Here is a 25,339-nt window from a genome sequence, read left to right as displayed (position 1 = left end):
ACCTTTTCAGTAGCGACCTGGCCACCATTGGCAACTCAAGGAAGTGGCTTATCACGTGTAAATTTAGTGCAGCCAAATGCTCTAAACGCGTGTTGTTTCTAAATGTGGCGGGGGAAAACTCCCTTCCCTCGTCTACCACGCCGCCGATTCGCACGGTTGGTCATGTAAGGTGCGAAAGAAGTTCAACACACACACACACTGCCACCGCCGGTGTTTTTCCAGAGCTCGCTTTCGACTGGGTATTCAACGACTTCCCAATCACCGTGCAGTCAGACGGACGCCGCTTCGTGTCGCAGGCCACGGGGAACCTGTACATCGCCAAGGTGGAGAACTCGGACGTGGGCAGCTACACGTGCGCCGTGACCAACACGGTGACGAGCACGCGAGCGCTGAGCCCCGCCACACCGCTCGTCCTGAAGTCCGGCGGTGAGTGAGGGCGACCCACGGAGCGCAACTTAACAGTTACAACTTTAACTTCTTCTTCTTGGTTCTTTCGGTAAAGTCACGTAGAATGGAAATAATAAAATAATAAAAATAAAACTAAAACATATTAAAATAATTATTTTATTATGTTTTAGTTATATTTTTATTATTTTATTATGTTTTTTTATTTCCATTCTACGTGACTTTACCGAAAGAACCAAGAAGATGAATACCTGCAGTCACGAAAGCTTTAAATCGAAATTTACTTTTACTTCTCTTTGATTTTTTTTTTCGCGAAGGTAAGGCCCTCTGAGCTATGTAGGTTTTTTTTGTTCAGAAGCTACCTGGCCACGTGTGATAGCTCTCGAGTGAGGGGCTTATCATCACGCGGGACTATTTGGCGGCCAAATACTCTGAATGCACATTGATTCTAAATGTGGAGGGAAAAGGCGGAGGACCCGGAGAAAAGTCCAGGTGACTATGGGGAGAGAGAGACATGCAAATTCCAAATATACAGGCGTCAGAGTCGGAATTGAACACATTGCCTCCTGTATACCGGCGAGGTAGTTAACATCTCGCCACCGCAACGAAACGGCACTCATTCCTGCTCTGGGTGTCCACCACTGTTATTTAGTGTTCGTATTGTGACACACGTTTACCCAGGAAAGCATCCACTGATTCTCAAGATTATATGTTCAGGAGGGCCCTGCTGTTTGAGATGTTTGGCCAGAGTACTCGGAGAAAACCCACGCGCACGAGGGGAAAACATTCAACACTGCTTTCTCCTGACCGCCTCGCAGGCCCAAGCCTGCAATAGCTTTTGAAGCCCCATGGATCACGCATTCCAAGTATTAAGCAGGATCTAACCTGCTCAGCTTTTATAACATCAGGTGCATTTTTTAGGAGAGTTGTTCATGTTTTCTTTCTTTTTTTCATGGTGCAACGTTGTTGCCTGTAACCCCATTTGAGTTGTTTTCAGGTAACCTTTTGGCTTTGGGATGTTTTTTCCCAATACCAGTCACATTGAATGTTACTTTTTAGCTATGGAAGCGGACGACCCGGGGGGGGGGGGGGGGTGGGACGGGGGGGACATACAAACTCCACGCAGAAAGGCACCCGAGTCGAGAATTGAACCCAGAAGCTTCTGGCTGCGAGGCAAAAGTGGTACCACTGTACCACGCTGCCGCGCAATCTGGGTCTCAAAAACACACGCACGGACCGGTTAAAAAAAAAAGCAAAAAGCAACGCGGTGCTAATCTACATTTCCTGCATTGAGCCCATGGTGGAAATTCCACATTCCTATGGCAGGATCAGTCATTTTTATTGACACCCAAAAATTTTAAGGACTGAGATGGCCCCTGATTATGGTTGTGTGTCGATCGCTGTAACCACCATGTAACCTGAAAGGCTCTTAAACATGAAATCAGTGACTAATGTCGGAAGCGATAGAAAGGCAATGCCTTGTAATGCAGCCCACTGCGTGCCTGTCCACTTGGCCCTTTGGAAGGCGGGGCGGGTGGACCACGCAGACCGCGATTGTGAGAGACCTCCACCCCCCCCCCCCCCCCACAGAGTCGCAAGGCGCCTGTATGAGGCAGTACAGCAAGTATGTTTAAATCGCCTGCAGAGGTTGTTATTTCGGCACTGTGGTGTCCGCCTGCATTCCAGAATAAACGATGACAACGCGGCCAAGCGTGCCACAGAGTGCCCTCGTGAAAAAATGGTGATGATAATTTGTTAACATTTCCTGGCAAAAATAAAATAATAATGATTGAACTACAGGAAATGAGAATTGTTTTTTAATGGGTACACCTGACATACTTTGCCCTCCGTGCAAAATATACAATTTGTAGGCATGTATTATTGACAATTGCTTCGTGACAGCTTGTACCATTTGTGGCAACTCTCACCAGGCCATCAGCATGGCTTCAAGATGAATAAAATCCCTTTTTGTCTTGACTGAAGCTTGCATCTTCCATAATTCAAATTTTTACAACAAAAAATCCCTCCTCACTAACCTCACCACCTTCTGTCTGTGTGCATGTGTGTACTAACCAAACATCTGCTGACCTGCATATAGCACTGCAAATATTGATTACTGAAAAGAGAAATGAGATAACGCATAAGACATACTGCAGGGACATCCTTTAGGTCAGTGGCGATGCAAGGCAGCGAGGGTATATATATTTTTTCCACGTCGCAATAATTACACGAAAGTCTCAGGTGGGATTTTTGTTGTTGTTGTAGCAAGAAACATCAAATGCAACGAAACAGGATTTATCCACAACTCTGGCTGTCGCCTGATGATCCTAGTTGCAATTACTGGCGAAACGTCGTACTCAAATTGTAAATGTTGTGTGTTTACTCTCCAACACACCAGTGTGCTATACTAGTAACGAATTGGCATGTTTTATTTACGTGACAAACCCCTTACTAATTGACTGTGTGTCGGGCGGTGGCGGGTTGAACGACATCATTATATTTACGCGATCTAATCCAAAAACCTCTACTGTGGATATGATTGGTCGCGAAAGCCTGCCGCCACAACGTGTTAAACTGCAACGCTTCGTTCTTAGCGACCTGGGCCGCTCTTCTCCGCAGGAATCATGGGTGAGTATGAGCCGCGGATCGAGGTCAGCTTCCCTTCAAAGACGCACGTCTTGAGAGGGGACATGGCTCGCCTGGAATGTTTCGCCCTCGGAAAGTAAGTCGGTTTGGCAGGTGATTTCATTTGCATGAAAACTCTGCGGCGCTGACGTCAAACCGAACGTTTAAAAGCGCAGCCCTGCAATTTCTTGCCTCGTGCCACCGCTGGTGGAAGTGCCTTCAACTAGAGGGCGCTCTAGAGTCCCTCTCGGAGGGTATTTGGCCTACTCTTCCACACTGGAAAACGCGTTGGAAGCGGTAGGTTGGATTACCCAGACTTTATCCCATGCGCGACCTGCCGACGGTCTAACCGCGGAAAACTCATTCATATCAATCTTAATTTGGAGCTTTCGTGACTGCAGGAATTATTCTTTGGTTCTTTCGGTTAAGTCACGTCTAAAAATAATGCCTGATGATGATTGCTTGTGTTGCAATCGAAACGTCGCTATTATTCCCATTCATATCATTGTATTCGGGTATGAAGACTCTTTGCACCATAGTTTCAACTTCTGTGCTGGGCAGAATGAATCAGCCACGGGTTGTAGAGTGAAATTGCTCTGCTCTGATCTCACGCGGTGGGCACTGTGGGGCAGATCTTTAAAGGCACCTCCATTCGTGCTGCAGCACAAGGAAGCAACACGTGGAAAATGTGATGCATTTATCATCACTTCTGGGTGGCTCCTTTTTAATTCTTAAAACAAGTTACGAAAATAAGAAACAACCGCTTTGCGGACGATAGACCTTTGGACAGATCAGTCCAGGATGCGGACATTTCAAGGATAGGATTATCAGGTTATCGAGATATACGTAAGAAGAGTTCGCTGTGCTGTAATATTCAGTATACCATGGTGTATCAGGGTGGTTGTTCAAGTCACAAAAGCTGTGAAGAAACACCACCAATCAACGTAGAGTTCATCTTCTTGGTTCTTTCGGTAAAGTCACGTAGAAGGGAAGTGATACAATAATAAAACGTAATAAAATAATATAATTCTCACGACGTTTCGGCCACAACGCAAGCAGCCGTAAGAACCAAGAAGATGAATCCCTGCAGTCACGAAAGCTTTAAATCGAAACGTAGAGTTCAGTGAATGTTATCGATTTTCCCGCAAATATGATAAATAATTTGCACATTGAACGGGTAACACAAGCGCACACAAGAGTCGCGCGACAGCAAATACATTGCAACACGCAATACGATTATCGCCAGAGATTTACTTTCAAGAGGTGTTAAATTATCTGTTTGGCTGGGGTATCGGTGGAGAAGAGGAGATTCGCTCCCCGCCCCCACCCCCGTCGCATCATTCAACATATTGGCACGATTCGAGGTCATGATACGATTTGCTAATCAATTGTTATTTGTTTTGTACCATCGTTGTGGTTCAGTTAGGATCTATAAAGGCTGCAGGGGTAATGGGTGGCAGTGATGGCCCACTGGGGGCCCAAAGGAGAACTGAATTTGACCCCTCGTCCCCACCTCTAAGAAATACTGACACGAATTCAAGATAGGGATGAGTAATTGCCTTTTTCCCTGTTCATTAGATCTTCAAATTTATGAGGATTTTTAATTGGAGCTGATATTTGGTTCACCGATATGGGTTTTTTTTCTCTCTCTCTCTCTCTTTTGAATCTCGGGGTCCCTTGAGCTGCTTGGGGGGGGGGGGACCCTGAGCCTCGGCTTAACTTTGCGAACGCCACCAACGCCACCTCTGCCGCAGGACTTGGCAGGAATTAATGACGTGTGTCAAATGTGAGCGGGGAGCAATCGATTCTCATGCAAACGCGAGCGCGAGAATGCATTTATGGTTCAATGAATTGATGTGTCATTACATGCCTGCTACGGGACTGTGTACGCTTCGTATAATTAGCACGTGAGAAAAAATATATATGCTGCATATTGCACCCATGCAACGTGACGTAATTCCGCGTACGAGTCGTGCCCAAAATATATTTTTGACAGCTCAACTATGGCATAGGGTTCAAATGTTTGCATGATTCTTATTCAGAGGACAAATGCCTGTGATTGTTATAGATACAGGGCAACTGTGTATACAGTACTGTCTTATAATTAGGAGTAGAACGATGCCTCAATTCATGGGTTAATATCAATGATCCTGCTGTTTTCACGAATTGATTATTTCCAATTGGTAGGTGTTGCATGGAATGGGTTCATGTGTCCCACACAGCCACGACAGGAACTGCCATTCACCACAATCGTGACAATGAATCGTGGCTATTTATGAAATCGCTAAATGGGTAAATCGCGCAATCGATACCTTATGGTGCTGGTTATTGTACACAATTCAAGGGCCAGAAGAGTGCTATGTAGTCTCAATACAAGCATGTTGTCCATAGGGGCCAATTTATCACATTCTATCCCTTCCCTCACATTAACAATTGCACATCAGGGGCCTTATTTTTAGCATCCCCAGGTTAGCTGATCACCAGAGTCGCTGCAGGTTTCTTCGTGAAGATATAAGAAGCATAATACGCAACAGTGCAAATAAATAAACAAACAAACCCGAAATTAGCTCATTATTCAAATTATTAAATTAACACAGCCGTGAGCTGTGAGTTTGACTGATCAGCAAGGATTTTAGACAACAGACACTTTCTATTATTAAAAATGCTAATTTACGGATTAATCATGCCAATTCATCAACAATGACAGTTCAATATTAATCCCGACACAAATCCTGAAAGGTTTGCATGGCTTTCACCATTGACGACGGTCTTGTAATCGGAATTTAAAATGTACATTGCGTGGTGTGCAAGGGATATCTGGGGAGGTGGAAATATGCTAACAACCATTGGGCTACGGGTTCACACAACCTATCAATAACCCTCCAGAGCCATTAAACTAAGCGTCACTTTGCTGGTGATATAATAATGGATAGAATTGCTCTGAAAATGTGAATATTGGAATGTCTACCGCTAACTCGCCAACCAAAACTTGATGCCAGCAGGGAGAAACGTTTTTTTCCCCTCCACAAATAATTACGCCAAAACGATAACACGATTGAGTTAGCTTTTCATTGTGAGTGCACACGCACGCGAGCCCAAGTTGTCTGGCTTCGAACAAATTAAAGCAGTGAGCGGTACAAGCCGGAAAAAAAACAAGTTTGCCGTGGCTTGAGTTACAGTGATGAATCGAGCGCAACTGTGGCGTTTCCGTGGCCTTAAGGTAAAGCGTCGTCCTTATTTCATCCCCAGCCCCGTTCCCCGGATATCCTGGAGAAAGATTGATGGTGATCTACCCACCAAGGTCGTGCTGTCCAAGTCGAACGCTGTCCTTGAAATCCCGAACGTTCAACCAGAGGACACTGGCTCCTACGAGTGCAAGGCGGCGAATTCCGCTGGAAAAAACACGGCTCAAGGCAAGATAACCGTCTACGGTAAGGGATGCATCGACTGCTCTGCCGACGGTGCTGGATAGAAGATCGTTTGTTCGTGCTTCTTAAGAACCAGCGGGAGTGGAGGGGGTTATGGTCGTGGTGGGGGTAGGAGCGTTTGTCGCGCAGAACAGCCCACGGCGCGGGACGACGATCACGGCACCACGGTCGTTCCTCACGGTCGTGCTTACGGACAGCGGGCACTGGGGAGAAAATAAGTGTGTGCTGCGAATCCGAATGGTGGGAGGGACAAGAAAATACACAACACGATGCTCGCGCTGTAAAAAAAAAAAAAAATTTGACGAATAAGTACAACTGCACGCTCTTGTCAGTCGGGGATAATAATCGGGGCAATTATTTAAATGTTAGTAAAATACAAAGTTAACTTACTAAGGGTAAAGCAACGACATATCACAAACCACTGTCACATACATTTTATTTTAGATTTTGTCCACAACAGCCATATACTAAAATGCAAATCCACACGATGTCAATGCTATGATTCCTATTCCATGCCTTTCTAGGTGCACGGTGCATGTAATGGCAATTCACAATAATTTATAGTCCATTGGAAAATCCACTGCTGGATGAATGCTTCCCTGTGTATTTCGCTCCCTGCCGTTATTTGACCATACTTCACCACGCTAGCTCATGCAAGTTTGGTGAATGGGGAGGTCCCAGTATTGATTCAGATGTCACTCACCGCCGATGTTAGCCACGGCTCGAAAATTGAGCTCAGGTCGCCAGGTTCATGTTGTGGTGCGCGAACCACTGGGCGCCACCGCTCTGCCGGATGGTGCCAAGCTAAAAGCCAAACGCCTCCACAGGGCACTTAATGGGGAAACGTTCTTTGGGGGGGGGGGGGGGGTGGATTAATTCAGTTGGTCAAGCGTGGCTCACAAACACACAAAAAAATAATAGAAAGAAACTTCCAGAGAGCCGAAGGCATTTTCATAATCCCAAATGATTCCGTGTCAATTTGTCGCATCAATGATGTCGCAAATTCTGCCATCGGGAACTCGCGAAGGGAATTGAGTCTGTTGGGCCGCGCTGCCAGGGCCCAGGCAATTTGCCAATGGCTGCACGGCGGGGATGCGGCAGGCTTGATGTTCACGTTGACGGGACGGCAGAGCAAACGCGACGGTTACCTGTCTCAAGAAGAGGAAGAAGAGAAAGAAGAGAAATAATCAACTTACGACGTTCTATAATTTTTCATTTTAAAATGCATTGTCTATAGCAACAACTGAAAAAAAAATTCTGCAGTTCACTATCTGTCAAGGACTTTAGTGGTATATTTCATGATAAAATTAAAAGTGTAAGGAATTTCTAATAAAGTACCATTCCACAAAATCCGTATTGGGCACAGGTTCTTATTATGTTCAGTATCTTAACCGTAATGTTATATTATTTTACGTTCTTATTTCGAATGAAACATCCGAAAAACAGAGAATATACTCTTTCAAGGACGTCAGGGAATTGCTGCAGATATTTAGGATGTTAAGATTCGCAGGGCTCTCATGAGAAAGGAAAGCGGAGGGGCCGTGCATTGGGAATGTCCACGGATGAAAATTTCGCCCAACGTTAATCGTAGGTGATTTCATACCTTAGGGCGTGCAACACGTGGAAGGGAAGCGTACGGAAAATGAAAAGCAATTTAGCGATGACATATAACGATGGAAGTGCACAAGTGCTGGATTTAATTTGTCAAGTCTCTCGGTGTGGGCACTCAGCGTGAGCTGGACGATACAATGACAGTGTCAGCACAAACTCCAGCCTGCCATCTGCATGCAAGTGCATTTGTAATTAGGACAAAGATCATGTTTTTAGCGCTTGGAAGTTAACATGCCTGAATCAACGTTCATAACGAGTAGCATGTCTCTGCAATCTAAAACTCGAAGTTATTTTCGGAGCGTGTATGTTCATGTTCAAGCGAGTTGTAGCAGTGACGCAGTGGTTAGAAATATGAACCCGGCGACCTGGGTTCAATTCCCAGCCGTGGCTAACGTTAGTAGGGAGTGACATCTACACCATTGTTGGGTCATCACATTTCATCAATCCACGCTAACCAGACCGTAATTAAGTCCGAAGACCGATCACACGCAGTCATCTCTTTGGAATAACAAGTGTGGTGAAGTATGGTCAAACAATCCCCATAACTGGTTTTGCATGTGGAGACTTTCATCGAGTGGTGAATTGATGAAGGGCTGCACGTTATTATTTTCTTTACATGTTGTCAGTATATATGTTTACGCACATGGAAAGTTGTATCCTTTAAATATTCCAGCAACTGAATATTCACATTCGCCATCAGTAAAGCACGTATACTGTGTTGCAAGTGCACAGGGCATCTAAAAGAAGCATGAATACAAAGTAGTAAAACATAATTAGAAAGATGACACACACGTGTGACCTTTGTTAACAAATTGCTTTTACACGTCATAATCCCATGCCAACATTATGATTGTACAATAAAAATAACAATGATGAATTTGGTTGTTATCATTGAGCTGAGTCGCTTCAATCCACTAATGGGTATTGGACCTGTTCAGCAGGAGTTCAGCTCGCACTCTTTTGACTTGACAGGTTAATTAATTTATCGCAGCTTCAGATAATAGCCCTTTCATACGTGTGCCTATTTAGCATTCTTGCGAGGGTCCTGATTTTTTGTTTAACCGTTCCAATTAAAATAATCGTGTGCTAAATTGATCAAATCACGTTGCACGCGCGATGCGTTTGGTTGATAATAATGCCACGTCTGCGATGCGACAAAGAATGAAGGGGCAATGAAGACAGTTGCAGTGTAGTGATTAGGGCAGAGGAAAGCTGACGACTTGAGCGGGATCCAGAGGGCTTTGCTGGGACTTGTTAAGAGAGACAGCAGTGCCTTTAATCCACCGTCATTAAAATGAAATGGCCAAGCGTGCTTTGGCAGGCAATCCTCTTTATATTAGTTAGACATATGCAAGAGCAATTCTTTGATTCCTGACCCAAGGCAACTCACTTAATGGTCGGGCAAATTGGCGGATAGATCAAGGGCTGTGCACCCTAAATGGAGATGGCAGTCGATATTTGCTAACATAGTGTGTTAATCGTGAGGATATTTCTCAGGCTAAAACAAAAGCTGACCGCTAATGTTCAGATTACATTGTTCCCTGCTATGGCGTGAAATGTTAATGTTAGAATACATTTACTTTCATATCTTCTGAAGATAAAACAAAAACCCCCAACAATAATAAATCAGCACGTGGGCAATCTGGTATATCCCGAATTACTTTTTCAAGGTATGGCAGATGTTAAACAAAAAAAATTCTGCATCATCGTCATCATCATCATCGGTAGCCATTGTCAATCTTCTGCTGGATGAAAGCCTCCCAAAACTGCCACCATCGCCAATGATCCTAAGACGTAATGATCCACTAAACACCGACACATTTTCTGATTTGCATGCGCAATCATGCGTGGTTCACATATACTATTTATGAATACCAATAAATAATTATTTGCAGTCCATTTGTCAATCCACTGCTGGATGAAGGGCTCCCCCACTCTATATATCAACGGTTGGGGTTGTTTGACCGAACATCGCCATGTTGGTCATTGTGAGTGACTCGAGAGAGGAGGCTGGGGGGGGGGGGTTGCTCAGGATCGCTTCAGATATTTCTCACAATGATGCGACTCATGGGTGAGAATCAAACTCAGGTCGTTGGGTTTATCGCAGATTTGCGTTCAACATATTGTGCCAGGGCTCCCACTCAATCCATATTTAATTGACAGTTTTTTGTTAGTAAAATCAGTCTGCTTTTACCGGGTTCATAGCACAGTATATTAGACATTGCACCACCGCTCCCATTGCATATATATGTAAACAAAAATTTAACAAAACATATTTAAAAGCGAATTTCACTTTAATCTTTCTGACACACGTTATTGAATGCCATATGTCGTTATATTTACGCGCCTTTGTGCGTCCTTCCGTTCACCTGGCTGATAGTATCCCCGTGAAACTTTACATGAATCAAATTTATAATGAAAAATGGAACTGCATCGACTTCACGGTGGGATTGAATGCAAAGTAATGAGCATGCGGCACGAGTCACCTTTCCGCGCGTTTCCAATGCGGCTCAGATACATTTTGCGAGGTGGTTCTGGCAACCGGCCCCAGTGGGAGAGCGAGCAGCTCACAAATGGACAAGGGGGGAGAGGTGGGGGAGAGGGGTGGGGGGGACAAGTTCAAATTCTGGTCGGTGGTTAATAAAATTTGTACCAATTTGTGTGGGGCTGTGACGTATCCAAGGGTAGGGGAGTGGGGTGTGATTGGGGTCATCACCCTCCCTCCTCACCCCTTCAAGACCCCGAATAGAAGAAATATATTTAGATATTTGTTCAATCAATCAACAGTCCTATTTAAAAAAAAAGATGGAACTTTGGATCCGCCTCTGTGTGGTGAAGTCAACATTTTATTTCATCTTGGAAAGACTTGCCCCTGCCGGAGGCACGTGGAGTTTCTTCCCTCCGGCTCAGAGTTGTAAACAGCATCACTTTGACTTTTGAAAATTGTTGTAACTCGTGCTGTGTAATACGCCGTCACATTGATCTTGCTGACACAGACGTAATAAACCTCACGGTGTCATGACTACATGCGTCACAATAAATGGGACACCCAGTGGCGCTGCGACTGATAAGCACCGACCGAACACGAGCATGAGAATGCCAGCAAGCTAGTGCAAAGACAAAGATCCCCCACGTGGTCTGTGACTAGACTGTTGGTGCAAGTGCTGTTAGTGAGCATTTATGAAGGCCGGCACGGCACACGAGGGGGTGGGTGGCCAGCACCACGCCCGGCCCCCTTCGTCTCCCTAGTGGCGATGTTTACACACCTCACCATGTACTCATTTAAGGCTGAGTCGACCTAGGGGAGGCCCAGGACCGGTTCAGACAATCGTTAATAGTGTTGGCCGTGAGCGGGATTCAAACTCGGGTCGCCAGGTTTGCAGCGCAGCGCGTTAACCGCAACACTGAACGCTAGTGCAGTGCTCACAAGCAATGGACTTTACACACTGACCACGTATTGTGATTTTTGCCCAACTGAGTTCATGTGACAATCGATCCCAAGTGCTCTTTGTCAACATAAAAGGAGGTCCCATTGGAGGCCACTACTTTGATTTTTCACACCCATCATTGCAGGATTCTTCAACATTCATGGTGTTAAATTGTAACTGCAGCAAAAGCTATGGTAGAGATGTAGCCATGCGTCCATTGGGTTAAGCCAAGGTGAGCGTGACATTGGTTGCAGGTGGGTGTTTCGTGATGGCTTGCTATCGGGGCCGCCTATGGATTAGCATGTGGCGTGGCACGAAAGAGTACGCTCATAATTCCCCAAAAATGCCACGCTGCCAAAGCAAAATGAAGACTGATTGCCACGTGATATTTACATTTGCTTGAATAACAATGCAAAAATACGATAAATAGAGCAGTGTGCATTGTCATGTTTAAATTTAACTTCAAAAACAAAAGGACTAGAATTCAATACAAATGAACTGCAATACAAGCTGATGATATGTAACACATCTAAAAAAGGAACTAACCTAATTAAAATATTAAAAAAATGTACCAGCTGAGGCCCACTCAATTATATACTGTAGCTCTTTTTCAGAAGCGACCTATCACAAATGATAGCCCAACGAAGTTATCATGTGGGAATTTACCCCGGCCAAATACTATAAACGCATATTGATTCTAAATGTGAAGGTAAAAACAGGGAGGACCCGGAGAAATATCCACGCGACCACAGGGAGAACACGCCAACTCAAAATATACAGACGTCAGTGTCGGGTTCGAATCCACGACCTTCTGTACACCAGGCGAGGTAGTTGACATCCCACGAATAACAATTTATTCATGAACAACTACGGTCGGGTGGTCCAGTGGTAAAGTGAGCAGCTCATAACCCTAGAAAGTTGTGAATTAAAATCCTGGTTTGGGCTGAGTCCGCCCATCATGCCTCTGGGGCCCATAAAATCAGTACCAAAGAGTGAGGAAATCAATAGTCAGTTTAACACGTAGGCTTTCGCGACCAATATCATCCATAAGAGGTTTTTGGGTTAGATCGCGCAAATATATAAATGTGTCGTTAAAAACCGCCACCACCCGACACAGCCAAGCCAACACACCGGTGTGCTGTACTAGTGACGAATTGGCACGTTCTGTTTACGTGCCAACCCTTACTAGTTGGCTGTGTCGGGTGGTGGCAGGTTTTAACGACACATTTACCTATTTACGCGATCTAACCCCCAAAAAACACTCTTATGAAATCAATAGTATTTGTACTATGGCTAGACTCGAGTCCACCATAGGAAGATGGAATTTCCACCACGAGCTTAGCACTGCAATTGGGGGATGTTCCTGCCTCAGTGCTCATTTGAGCAGGAAATCATTTTGACTTTTTGACAAACACCACTGGAAGGATTTCGCATGCTCCACATCTCTATAGCCGAAGCAATGTTACAATTTCGATTTAAAGCTTTCGTGACTGCAGGGATTCATTCAGACACTGTCTTTCCGACAGACCTGTTCTTCACCTGAGGACGGCTGCTTGCGTTGTGGCCGAAACGTCGTGAGAATTATTTTATTATGTTTCATTTTCATTATTTTATTATTTCCCTTCTACGTGACTTTACCGAAATAACCAAGAAAATGTTACAATTTGTTGCATTAATTTTTGCTTTGTCAAATTAGGCAGGAAGAGCTTGAAAAAAATAATCATAGTTTAGTTGAATGATGTTAGTAAACTATTTGAGAAAAATCCTTCATGACAGTCACCCTGGGATGCCAATATAGCCTTGCCAAGGCATTAGTTCTCACAACTGCTCAGCTGTTGTTTGACGTTATCCCCTGGCAAAGTGAAACGTTTCCCATTGTTTTAAATATATTTAACTCACTACACGTTTGAATAATGTTTTTTTGGTAAAGAGTTGTATTGAATTTTTCTCGAAATATTTCGCTAACAGCCTCAATTATCTTCCTTTGCGTAAATGCTATTGAAGTATTTCTATTCACGTTAACACATTTACCTAGAACCTTTCTTTCCTTAAATAACAAATAAAGGTATTTGTATTCTCAAAATTCGTTCAGACAACACCTCTGCGAGACGGACGCAAAAGTGACTATTATATTTAATCATTTTCTGAAAAAAATTGGACAATGCTCTTAGACATTCACCGCACTGAACAACGTACGCTAACGTTACAGCGCGTTATTACATTTTGTGGAAAAGAAAGGCGAGTTAATAGCACATTGTGCATAATCATATTCATGACTGCAGCTAAAATCAGTCATAGAATTGTATTAAGTGATAAAAATGTGTCGTCGGAATTGAAACCGCGAAACTTCAGATTGTGTTAACATTTGTGTTAGCAAAAAAGTATTCACAGTATGCCATATATAGCGTGTGTATATATATTTCTACGAATTTTCAATTCAAACTTTTATTTTAACATTTGAATCGGTGCTTCTTTAAAGTCAATGTATCATCACATGACATTTTGAAGTGACAGAATTTCAATTATAATGTATAGAAGATCGCAAAGCACGGAAACATTTCCACAGAAAATATTTGTTTTCTATTACAAGGATAACCAATGTGAATATTAATATTAATGTATTTCTTTCATGACACAAGCACCCACTTGTACACAAGGTATAATATCATGTTGCTCCAACGTATAACGTTCTATAATTATTCATGTGAAAATGCCTTGTCTATAACAACAACTGTAATTAGATTTTCTGCAGTTCACTATCTGTCAAGGACTTTAATTGAATAATGTGGCACATTTATGTCCAAAATAAAAAGTGTAAAGAATATATATTACGAAGTTCCATTCCACAAAATCCGCATTGGACACAGGTTCGTGATATGTTCAGTATCGTAACCGTAATACGTTATACAAGCTGACATTCTTATTTCCAATGAAACATCCGCAAAACTGTCCTTCTGCTTCTATTTCAGTCATACTGCGAGCGTTATGGCTCATGCCAATATCACCACCACCATCATCACTATCACCACCACCACGACAATCATCACCACCATCATCGCCATGGTCATTATCAGTGCGGTGTTCATTAAAAGCGCTGGTCTCAAGTGTTTTCATGTTTTATTCCACCAGCTCCTCCACAATGGCTTGAGCCAATTAGTGATGTGGAGCAAGGCCTGGGAGACACACTGCAGTGGGAATGCAAGGCCACAGGCAAACCACAGCCTGCATACAAGTGGATGAAAGATGGGGTGCTTGTGGGCGCAGAGGTAAGCTTTTTTGCACTCTGTCTCCACGTGTAAATCATCAAACAGGCCTGTACATCATTAAGCAATTCAGTTGCGATCTACCGCTGCTTAAGTTATGATTTTTTAAATCCTTCTCTTTTTTTAACTCGTAAATTCTATCCATAACTCGGGCAACTGAATTAAAGTTGCCTATGACCAACTCTCGCCGCATGTCGCCCGGTGTGCACAGTAAGTGCACTGTGAACCACGGGTTATAGAACAAGTCTAATTATCCGACTGCATGCCAATAGCCCACGTATAGCAAGTGAAATGTGCTTTTTTTGTTTCTGGAAAAGTTATTTCAAATGAATTTCTTGAAATGACTTTCAAGTGAGCACTTCCCAAGTGGGAACGCTGTTGATAAGTTATAGGGAAATAAATGCCTTCAGAAGATGTGATATTTCTCTGAAATTTTATTTTTAAACGCGTATTTGTGGAGCGTGCAAGATTCAGTGATTGAAAAAAAGAAGGATTTGCTTTTCATGTTGTTTTCGCATGAGCGGCAGGGGTGGCTTTGCCTTTAACCGCTGAGGGTCACACTGTAAGGCAACTCAAAGTCTACTCACTCCATTAACCAGATGAAGTGTAACATTGGCAACAACAAAAAACGGCCCCCGTCTTTTTATCCTGTTAAAATAACACTCATCATGTTCTTCAGAAAAGTGGGCAACGTGATGTTTAATCATGCAACGGGTGAGAAGCCAACGTTCTTGGCAGGAAGCTTCACAATTAATCCCCTCTCAATCCGACGCTTGCTGGACTGGATGCAGGATAGAACTCAAATATTTTGCCAACAAAAAAACATAACCCTTCAAGTTGCCTCATCGTCGTCGTCGTCGTCGTCATGATCTTCCCCGATCCCATGAAGCAACAATCCACCTAGCACCTACACACGAGCCGATCTAATTGCTCCGTCTAAATTCTCGTCCACCGGCCGTCATCCCTGCTGGCTACGTATACTGCCAATTACACTTTCTGAAAAGTAAAAATCATATTCTAAACGTTGCGTACGTTTTCTATTCCGCGCGCTCTTCTCTACGCATCCCAGCGTAATCCCCAGTGCATCTCTCCATGCTTCTTCACGAGATGAAACAACTCTTCTCTTCAGACACATTGATGTTTCGCTTTTCATCTTCAAGTTCAAATTTCCAAAAGATGTCACCGACTCGACTCTCTCATCCACCTCTTCATTTCATCATTGCTCTCTGTCCCCCTCCAATAACCACCCTGGGCATTGGTATTGCGCTGTGTTTTCCAGCTGAGTTCCTCTGGCAGATAGCATAGACTTGAGTGTATTTGGCAAATGTGTGTAATTGAAAATGTGATGCTTTGACCCGTTCAAATTACATCGGCTGTCATGTATAGAAGTCATATTGCAATGGATGTATCTAAATGCCTTGGGTACTGTGTTGGTAACTTTTTTTACCCATGATGCATTTCTGCCCTCAAAGTTGATCTTTTTTTATTGAAATCAACTTGATTTTTAGGTGTTTATTTGACATTAAAGGTTTACTGATAGAATACTGCTCATATTTTCATATACATCTTTTCATTTGTTATCTTTTTCAATAATTTCTCGGATTTTTGCGTGTATTGCCCCACGTTTGAAAGTGCGGCCATTATTTCTGCCCCGTCTCCCTGATCTGAGGAAGGCTTATTGCCAAATCTATCAGCCTCTCATACACATTTCTGCTGTATGGCAGTGTTGTAGAAGTAAGAAAAAAGTTGCACATAGAAGAAGACCCGATGCAGGCAGCGATAGGAAGGAAATTGGAAGAAGACCTGAAAGAGAATGGCTTTACGATGGCATGAGAGATTGCTGCCAGAGAGATCTGAACTACTTGAGCATATAATGATACAAGACAGAGAAAAGTGGAAACAAATGACGAAATGTGCAGAGGACACCTACGGAATATCTGCCGATGAATCGTGATGATGGCAGTATTCATCACGAATGTAGAGTGTGTCAATCATTTTGATTATGCACATGAATAGACAACACTCATACTTGCTGTACTATATCATGCAAACACTTTACTGACATGCCGTAACATGTAAAGGCTTATTTTCTGAACACATCCATAGCGGGAATCGCGACTGTACTGGATGAAATAACAAGTAGCTTTGCAATGTCTATGCACACCACAGCCAATGCAATCCCACAACAGTTCACTCATGTTGGATTATTGCTCATGCAGTGGAGTGTGAATGCTGTTAACATGACGGGGAAGAATTACAATGTGGTTGCAGCACTAATATTCATCTGTGATTCCTTTTTGGGTCTTACATTGCCGAGTCATATGCCACTGCGGTAGGCACCTCCAGGGCTGGATGCAGGACACACCAGGACTTAAGCCAGGACAGCATTTTGAGCCTTTGTCCTGCCCATGCTGTGAGCCGAGCATGCCCCCTTGGCAACTGGCTGCAATATCCGTTCTTTAATAGGACCCGTGTGAACGGTTCGTGTCTAGCGCTGGGCTTATCGTCACAGCATGTAGTAGTGGAGGTCTGGAGCCAAGCCGTTGTGAGCACATGTTGAGGGCTGGGCTGAAGGCCATGGCATATGCATGTGTAATGGATGATGTAGGTCTTGGAGCCTGTGATGGTAGTAGTATGCAAGATGAGTCAATTTTATAAGAGGTTCGTTGGAGCTCAAATTCTGTACTTTTTTCATTTGTAAATTGGACTTTAAGAATATCTTCCAAATGAGCCGCAAGCCCAAAACATTTAGTTTCAATGCTAATACTTCATAACAAATTGCAATGTAGGCAGGGCATGCTCTCTTTTAGCTTATATGGATATAAACAGCACAAGTAATGGAATGTGTTTCTGAATACAAACACTCTTCCTGGGTGCAAATCATCTCTTTCTGAAATCTGTGACACCTTGTTTTTTTTCGAAAAAAAAATAAGTGACCGAGCCGCTTGCCACAGCCATCTCAACGATCGCGTGACACTTTGCCAAATGGGTCGGCAATGTCGGATGCGTTGTGCGTGGACGATTACGACGTGACATAGCTCAAGTGTCGGACGCACTGCTGCTGCGTTGGCTTCTCTCCAGGGAAGGGTGCGCGTATTGGAAAGCGGCGATCTCATCGTCGGCAACGTGAAGCCGTCGGACAGAGGAATGTTCCAATGCATCGCAGAGAATAAACACGGACGCATCTACTCCAGCGCCGAACTAAGGGTCAAAGGTAACGCGTTTATTTATTTTTACCCGCTTCTAAGGCTGACCGGCCATCAATTTCAACCTGTAATTGTTACAAATTCCACGCAGCCAGCGAATGTGTTTTCGATACGTAATGAAGTGTCTTGACGGCGAGAGGATAATAAAAAAATGAATTCGAATGCAAGTGTCAGCTGTGAAGAAAGCAATGTTGGTAATCAATGCTGCGCGGGTCAACGATGATAGTCGTTAGCCCTGATAAAATGTGCACGGCATGCAGTTCATCCTGTGCACACATTCATACGCTTTAGGGAAACCACGTTTTTGTATTAATGTCATCGGATGCATTACGTTGGCACCTAAAATCATGCCAAATTTATCCCCCCCCCCCCAAAACAAAAAAATAACTGAACTTCCGGCCGACGGTTTGAATGTGGTCCATTGTGCTGTCATTATTTATACAGTTTGTTATTAACAAGCCAGAAGATAAATAGACCCGTGCACTTAATTACGTATAAAAATCTGTCCACGCGTATTTATAGCCCTTGCCGGGGGAAGACATTCATCACGGATATTGGAGGCCTGGTTAATAACGCCCGTGATGTTTTCCGGCATAAATCACCGCACCCTCCGCTGAGCAGAAAATATCACGAAAGGTGAGGTGAGATGGGATGGGGTGGGGGGAGCCGGGGGGGGGAGAGGGGCCCTCCGTAATAAGACATCACACCGAGACGACGGCGACAGCGTCGTGACACGCCGTGTCGTGTCGCGCGCACGCGTGCACGTGTTTGCGCTCGTCCACGTGAGCATCATTTCTCTCCGCTTATTCTCACCCCCATCTCCGCCCCCACCACCCCCCCCCCCCCCGATTTTTCTCCGTCCTCAGCATCGCTGCCAGATTTCAAAAACAATCCCGTGCCCAGAATCACTCCGGCGGCTCGGGGCGGACAGGCCGTTATTAAGTGCGAGCCAAGAGCGTGGCCCAAGCCCACCTTCTCGTGGACTAAAGGAAACGTTCTCGTCCGCATCGGAGAAAGGTGCGCTCCATCAAAGTCCGCACTGATCTATAGTCCCGCTGCAACTTCTCCTTCTGGCAGTGGTCGGTAGGGCGTTACCCCTCTCCCCCACACCCCCTGATGATAACCGAGGGGATCGTCCCTCCCACGTGGAAGCGTGTGCGTGCACTTTGCGCGTCTGTTTGCGCTCGCAAAGCGGAGAATCCTGCCGACGTCGGGGCTTTTGAATGTGACCTCAGCGCGCGCGCGCGCGCATGGGGTGCGTCGCACACCTACTAACCGTACTGTTTTATGCAAACATTTCATTACCCTGCAAGCTTATTTTATTAACACGTTTATAATGGGCATTTCCTCTGTACTCGACAAAATTATCATATTTTCTGCACGTTGCAAACACACTGACCATACTTCAACCACGCTGGTAAGTGTGGGTTTTTGTAGGTAGCCCGATTCAGATAACAATTGTCACATATGTTGACCACAGCCAGGAATCAAACTCGTCTGGTTAATGGTGTAGTGGACTAACCATTGCATCACTTCTCCTATATGTAAAATTACAATAAATAACACTTAAGACATGTTCATCCAGCATGTCATTTTGATATGTGTGAAGTCATTAATTTATAACGAGTCGAAATAATACACAGATTGGTGCTATGCTCTTACTGAAACAATATAGCTCAGCACTGATGCGTACCAAGCCTGAGGATGAAAGGAAGGTTGCCGGTTAAGTAACAGTGCAAGAACCACAATGCCATCGCTCTTTCCAAAGAATATACAACTTTTATTGTTTTATTTTTATTATTTCATTATTTCCCTTCTACGTGACTTTACCGAAAGAACCAAGAATATGAATCCCTGTAGTCACGAAAACTTTAAATCGAAATTCAATTTATTTTTTATTATTTTATTATTTCCCTTCTACGTGACTTTACCGAAAGAACCAAGAATATGAATCCCTGTAGTCACGAAAGCTTTAAATAAAAAATATACAGCTTGCTTCAGTAGAAACTGCGCCGTTCCTCATTGGTAAATTTGCACACTAAGTGAACATCGTTCGACTTAAATCTAGAGACCTATTCACTCATTCTAATTTCTGCAAATGCAAGAGGATTGAAACTCGAGATAAGAGGAACGGCCTGGCTTCCTCTATAATTTAGATATGAATAATAGAAGCGGTGGAGTGGTGGTATGGTCCTTTTCACACTGCACTGTAAAGCCAGTGAGCCGGAGTTCTAAACTAAAATTTAAACTGAACTATTTGCATTTACCAGGAAGGCCCACGGATCTATATGGCTCTTTTTCAGAAGTGACCTGGCCACAAATGATAACTCAACTAAGTGGCTTATCACGTGGACATGTATATCACACAAACACTCTAAACGCGTGCTAATTCTAAACGTGGAGGGAAAAACCGGAGGACCCCCCACGGGGAGAGAGACACGCAAACTCCAAATATACAGCAGGCATCAGGGTCGGGATCGAACACACGACCTCCTGCATGCCAGGCGAGGTAGTTAACATCTCCTAGCCACCGTGATGATGATGATAGAGAGAGAGACACGCAAACTCCAAATATACAGCAGGCATCAGGGTCGGGATCGAACCCACGATCTCCTGTATATCAGACGAAGTAGTTAACATTTTGCTAGTAAACATCGGTCGTGCACGATTTTGTGTGCCCCAGCTCGTGTTTCACCAATCAGCTTTGTCGAGCATGGCGAAGTAAGGTGAAGCAACCCCCCATGATCGACACACCGTGGGGAGGCCTTCATCCAGTAGTGGATTGACATCGCACCTCAAATTAATAATAATCATAATGTATAAAACACACCGAGATAAGGCCTTACAACCAGTGAATGTTAATATCAAATACAGAGCAAACTACTCCTGAGACACCCATCCACTCCCGGTTGAGCCCATGTAGTGTATTCTTATTTGGCGCAAATGCTCACAAACCGCTCCTGCATGTGAAAACAGCAGAACTAAGGTTGTTGAAAATATCTTCTTAGGTTTTTTCGGTAAAGTCACGTAGAAAGTAAAATAAAATAAAAACAAAAATCACGACGTTTCGGAGGCAACACAAGTCTCCGTCATCAGGTGGGACCGTCACAGTCAGATTAGCTGTATCAATGATACAGCTAATCTGCCTCCGAAACGTCGTGATTTTTGTTTTTATTTTATTTTACTTTCTACGTGACTTTACCGAAAAAACCTAAGAAGATGATTCCTTGCAGTCACGAAAGCTTCAAATCTAGAAGTTGTTGAAGATAACCACCCACGCTATTGCACAGACACGGAAGGGTGTCTTGTAGCCTCCACGCATCTCATTTACTGTGAACATAGCCTTTAAGGAATGTCAAATGTTTCCTCGTATCCAGAGCCCCCTGCAAAAGTCTTGTGTTCCAATGATACGCAACAGTTTGAGATAAAAAAAAAATTACCTCGGAAACTTAGTTGTACATTATAATCAAGTCACCGTGTGATGATGATGATGATACAGGTCAGGAAATATTCTGAAATTTTTTAAAGTAAACCTTCACAAATTGTAAGAAAATATGTGGATCATGCTTATTAGTTCAGAAAATGTATATTACTGATTTAAAAAAAGGGTGAGCAACGTGAAACACGTTTTTTAATTAAAAGTGTGGTAAAAGGAAATTATTTTTAAAAAGATAATATTTGATAATTTTAAAAAGACTGGTTAGTGGAGGGGCAACTATACAGCAAATTAGAGTATTGGAAAACATGAGTCTACTGTCAAAGACACTCTGATAAAAAAATAAAGTTTAATTAGCTCGGTTAATTTCATTTGGTCCACTGGGAAATTATTATTTTAGATAAAACGTTGTAATATAGTCTTTTATTTTTGGTTGAGTATTTTTAAAGACTTGAACATATTCCTGCTAGTTCCCTTGGGCCTCAACGCAAATAATTACCAATACAAAACGTAGAATTAATTATCTTTTGACTGCCAATAATAATGCAAATATTTTTCTTTAATCTCTCAATGAAATTACTTCACATTCATTTAATTGCCACTGAGTCTAAGATCTGTTTCTTCAGGAGGGTCCTGCATTGGTGATATTTGATCGATTCCATTTTTTTTGGTTTTTCCTTTTGATTCACGTTGCAGCTGTCTTGAGGTCAATGCCACTACGGCGCAGATGTTAAGGCGCAGCCCTGCAATTGCTTGCTCGACACTGCTGGCAGCAGGGCCTCCAACTGGAGGGAACCGTAGAGAGCCCTCTTCAGGGAGACCACGATGCTTGCTCAGCAGTGTGCTTGCATCGAATCATTAACCAGAATCAATTCATTGGATTGTACGTTAACGGTATCAAGTGGGGGAGAACCAATTACGCGTCGTTTTTATGATATGTGCAAATTTTTTAATGAAAATGAGAAAGAATCAAGGCTTCATAACTACTGAGACAGTAAACATGAGATAAAAAACAATTGATTTTTTTTATTGAATCATTGAGTCATGAGCATCTTAATGTTTTGCAGTTATTTGTTGGTGTAAAAAATGCCAGAGTTGTAATGTTCTGAATGACATGACAGGTTAAGCAATATTTGCTATTCTACATTGACTGTTTTGTACTAAATACCATTTCGATTTACTCTTTCAAAATAAATTATAATAAAATGCAAACATTTGTTTTACACGATCAAATAATATTTTCAGCCACTGCATGCATTTTCTTGGGTCTTCACTGTTACCCCAGGCTTAAAATCTATCAATGTCAATTATGAATAGACAATGATTGGGCATAATCGGATGCAATGATTTCCTTACAATCTGAGTATCATTGAGATCGTGTCCAATTGCTAGTGGTGTGCAGTTGATCTCCTGAACCCAGCAGCTTGCACGGGTCGAGGATAGTGCAAGTTTTTGTTTACTTGAATCTTTAACTATTTGATATCTTACCAGGTGGGGCCCACTGAGCTATATAGCTCTGTTTCAGAAGCGACCTGGCCACAAATGATAGCTTAACTAAGTGGCTTATCAAGTGTAAATCTCCAGCAGCCAAATTTGATGAGGGCATGTTGATTCTAAATGTAGAGGGAAAACTGGAGGACCCAGAGAAAAGTCCACACAACCACGGGGAGAGAAACATGCAGACTCCAAATATACAGGCGTCAGGGTTGGGATCGAACCCACGACCTCCTGTATACCAGGGAAATTAGTTAACATTTCGCCACCGTGGCACCCCTTTGCTACACGCCACGTTGCTATCAGCGGCTATCAATGCTGTTCTGTTAACTGCCGCAGATAACATGACAAGTAGACATTTAAATAAACACCTCTTTGTTGAGTTTGATTGCTCCACCTATGCTACATGCATCACTCATGCGTGTGAGAATCTATTATGTACCATTTCAGAAAAAAATATCCAGATTAGATGTTTTCATCAAGTGGTGTACGATGCACTAATTTTACATTTCAGGCATTTCAAAAAGAAGAAAAGCTAAATCGGACAATACAAATGAATCTATAAAAAATGGGACAGAAAACACATTGATATTCAATCGAATCGCGAATCCTAATTGTGACGATTCCTTGACGTTCATGCGGTGGGTGAGAGGGGGTTCGGGTGGTGCTGACTTAAGTAATTACATGACCAGTTTCTAATATTGAAGGGTAAAACGTGCTTGAATTGAAAATATCGTTTGCGAACGTGACTGGCCAACCGAAGGAACGTGTTCTCTGCTAGGATAAGCATCCTGGACAATGGAAGCCTCTGGATCGAAAGAGTCCTGGAGGGTGACGAAGGTGGATACACGTGCACAGCTGAAAACCAACTTGGAAAAGCCAGCAGCACCGGCTACCTGGATCTGAAAGGTATTTGATTACACTGGTCAACACACTTTTTCTGGCATAAGGTATTCCAACGGGTTTAAGGTAATTTTGGGGTGCTGATTCCTAATCTGGCATCAGTTTTTGTCTATCACATCAGGTTTTTGAGATATCAAACATTGCATTTTCAATAAAATCTACAGAAGAAAAATATTAAATAAATGTGGATATCTACATAAAATGATGTTATAAACACACTATCCTAAAAATACAGCACCATATTTTAACACTAAAGCAGTCACTGACTCGCAACAACTTGCAATCATAAATGATAGAGTTAATTTCGGGTAAAATCAATTAAAATGGGGTATGCCGATAGCATAAAAATGATATGATAGAGCAAATCTGAGATCAGATTTGGAATCAGCACCCTAAAATTAGTCTAAAACAGCTGCAAAAGTCCAGGCCAGAAAAAAATGTGTTTTTTTTGTTGATCACAGCAGTCAGCCATCGGAATGCACTTGGATGTTACTGACCACCTGGAGATGTTTAAATAATCTTTGAATTGCAGTCGGCAAGCTCAAAAGTCAACATTCGGAAGTGGGGCTGCTATAACGACCCACGCACCTGCCACTGACCACGGAACGACTGCTTTTGACCTGAGCCACGCATCATCGAGGACCTTGCCAGGGCGACAGAGCAGACCATTATCATGTGTCTGATACTGGGAAAACCTATGACTGTGGTGGCAGGATACGAGGAGAAGACCCACTCACTCACTCACCCATTCATGCACTCGCCCACTCACTTGCACACCCGCCCACCCACTCACCTGCACATGTGCCCCATGTTGAAAAATGCTATGACTGTGGCGGTGCAGTAGGAGTAGAAGAATCTCAATCATCTGCCCAATTGTGCTGCCACAACAAAAGGCGACCGTTTATTTCAGTGTAAAAGTAACATTCACAGTTTCACATTCAATGTGTATTTCCCCCCTTTGAAACCTCAATTGTAGTACCAGAGATCAAGTAAACGTCACAATTTTCCCGTAATTTGAGCGGTAGTGCTTCTATGTAGCAGAAAACATATTAACGATTACAACAATGCGGTTTATTTTGTGGTTGCATATTACTTCCAATACAACTAAAGCAGTTGTGCATTTATTGACTTATGATGCAGCGAGCGGCTTAGATTGCCAAAGGCAAATGAAATATTCAAACGAGGAAATAAAATATGAATCAACAATATAACCAACTCATAATCAACGTTTTTGAGTTTAGATCGCATTATTTATAAATGTGTCGTAACCCTCCACCACCCGACACGGCCAATCAGTAAAAAAGTGTCACGTTGACAAAAGACAAATAGTTCACTGCTTTAGCCCACCGGTGTGTTGAAGCGTGAAACGAATGGCGAATTGCCTGATGATGCTGGATGCAATTACCAGCGAAACGTCGTACTCAAATTGTAAATGTTGTGGTTTCACGCTTCAACACACCGGTGGGCTAAAGCAGTGAACTATTTGTCTTTTATCAACGTGACACTTTTTTACTGATTGGCCGTGTCGGGTGGTGGAGGG

The 25,339-nt window shown here is 43.2% G+C and overlaps 1 protein-coding gene across 1 annotated transcript in view; it reads left to right on the top strand.

Moving 5' to 3' along the window:
* Positions 1 to 25,339, top strand: part of LOC144946112 (contactin-4-like) — a 158,646-nt gene that overhangs the window by 79,737 nt on the left and 53,570 nt on the right. The window contains exons 6-12 of the mRNA XM_078874854.1: positions 223 to 426; positions 3,025 to 3,127; positions 6,280 to 6,461; positions 14,627 to 14,763; positions 17,842 to 17,974; positions 18,833 to 18,983; positions 23,678 to 23,805. Of these exons, the coding sequence (XP_078730980.1) occupies positions 223 to 426; positions 3,025 to 3,127; positions 6,280 to 6,461; positions 14,627 to 14,763; positions 17,842 to 17,974; positions 18,833 to 18,983; positions 23,678 to 23,805 (1,038 nt within the window). The remainder of the gene's footprint in view (positions 1 to 222; positions 427 to 3,024; positions 3,128 to 6,279; positions 6,462 to 14,626; positions 14,764 to 17,841; positions 17,975 to 18,832; positions 18,984 to 23,677; positions 23,806 to 25,339) is intronic.

The sequence above is a fragment of the Lampetra fluviatilis genome, chromosome 40 (genome assembly GCF_964198595.1).
Source record: "Lampetra fluviatilis chromosome 40, kcLamFluv1.1, whole genome shotgun sequence".
NCBI classification, from domain to species: Eukaryota; Metazoa; Chordata; class Hyperoartia; order Petromyzontiformes; family Petromyzontidae; genus Lampetra; species Lampetra fluviatilis.
Note: the sequence above shows the minus strand (reverse complement) of the source record. Positions and strands in the feature narration are given on the sequence as shown.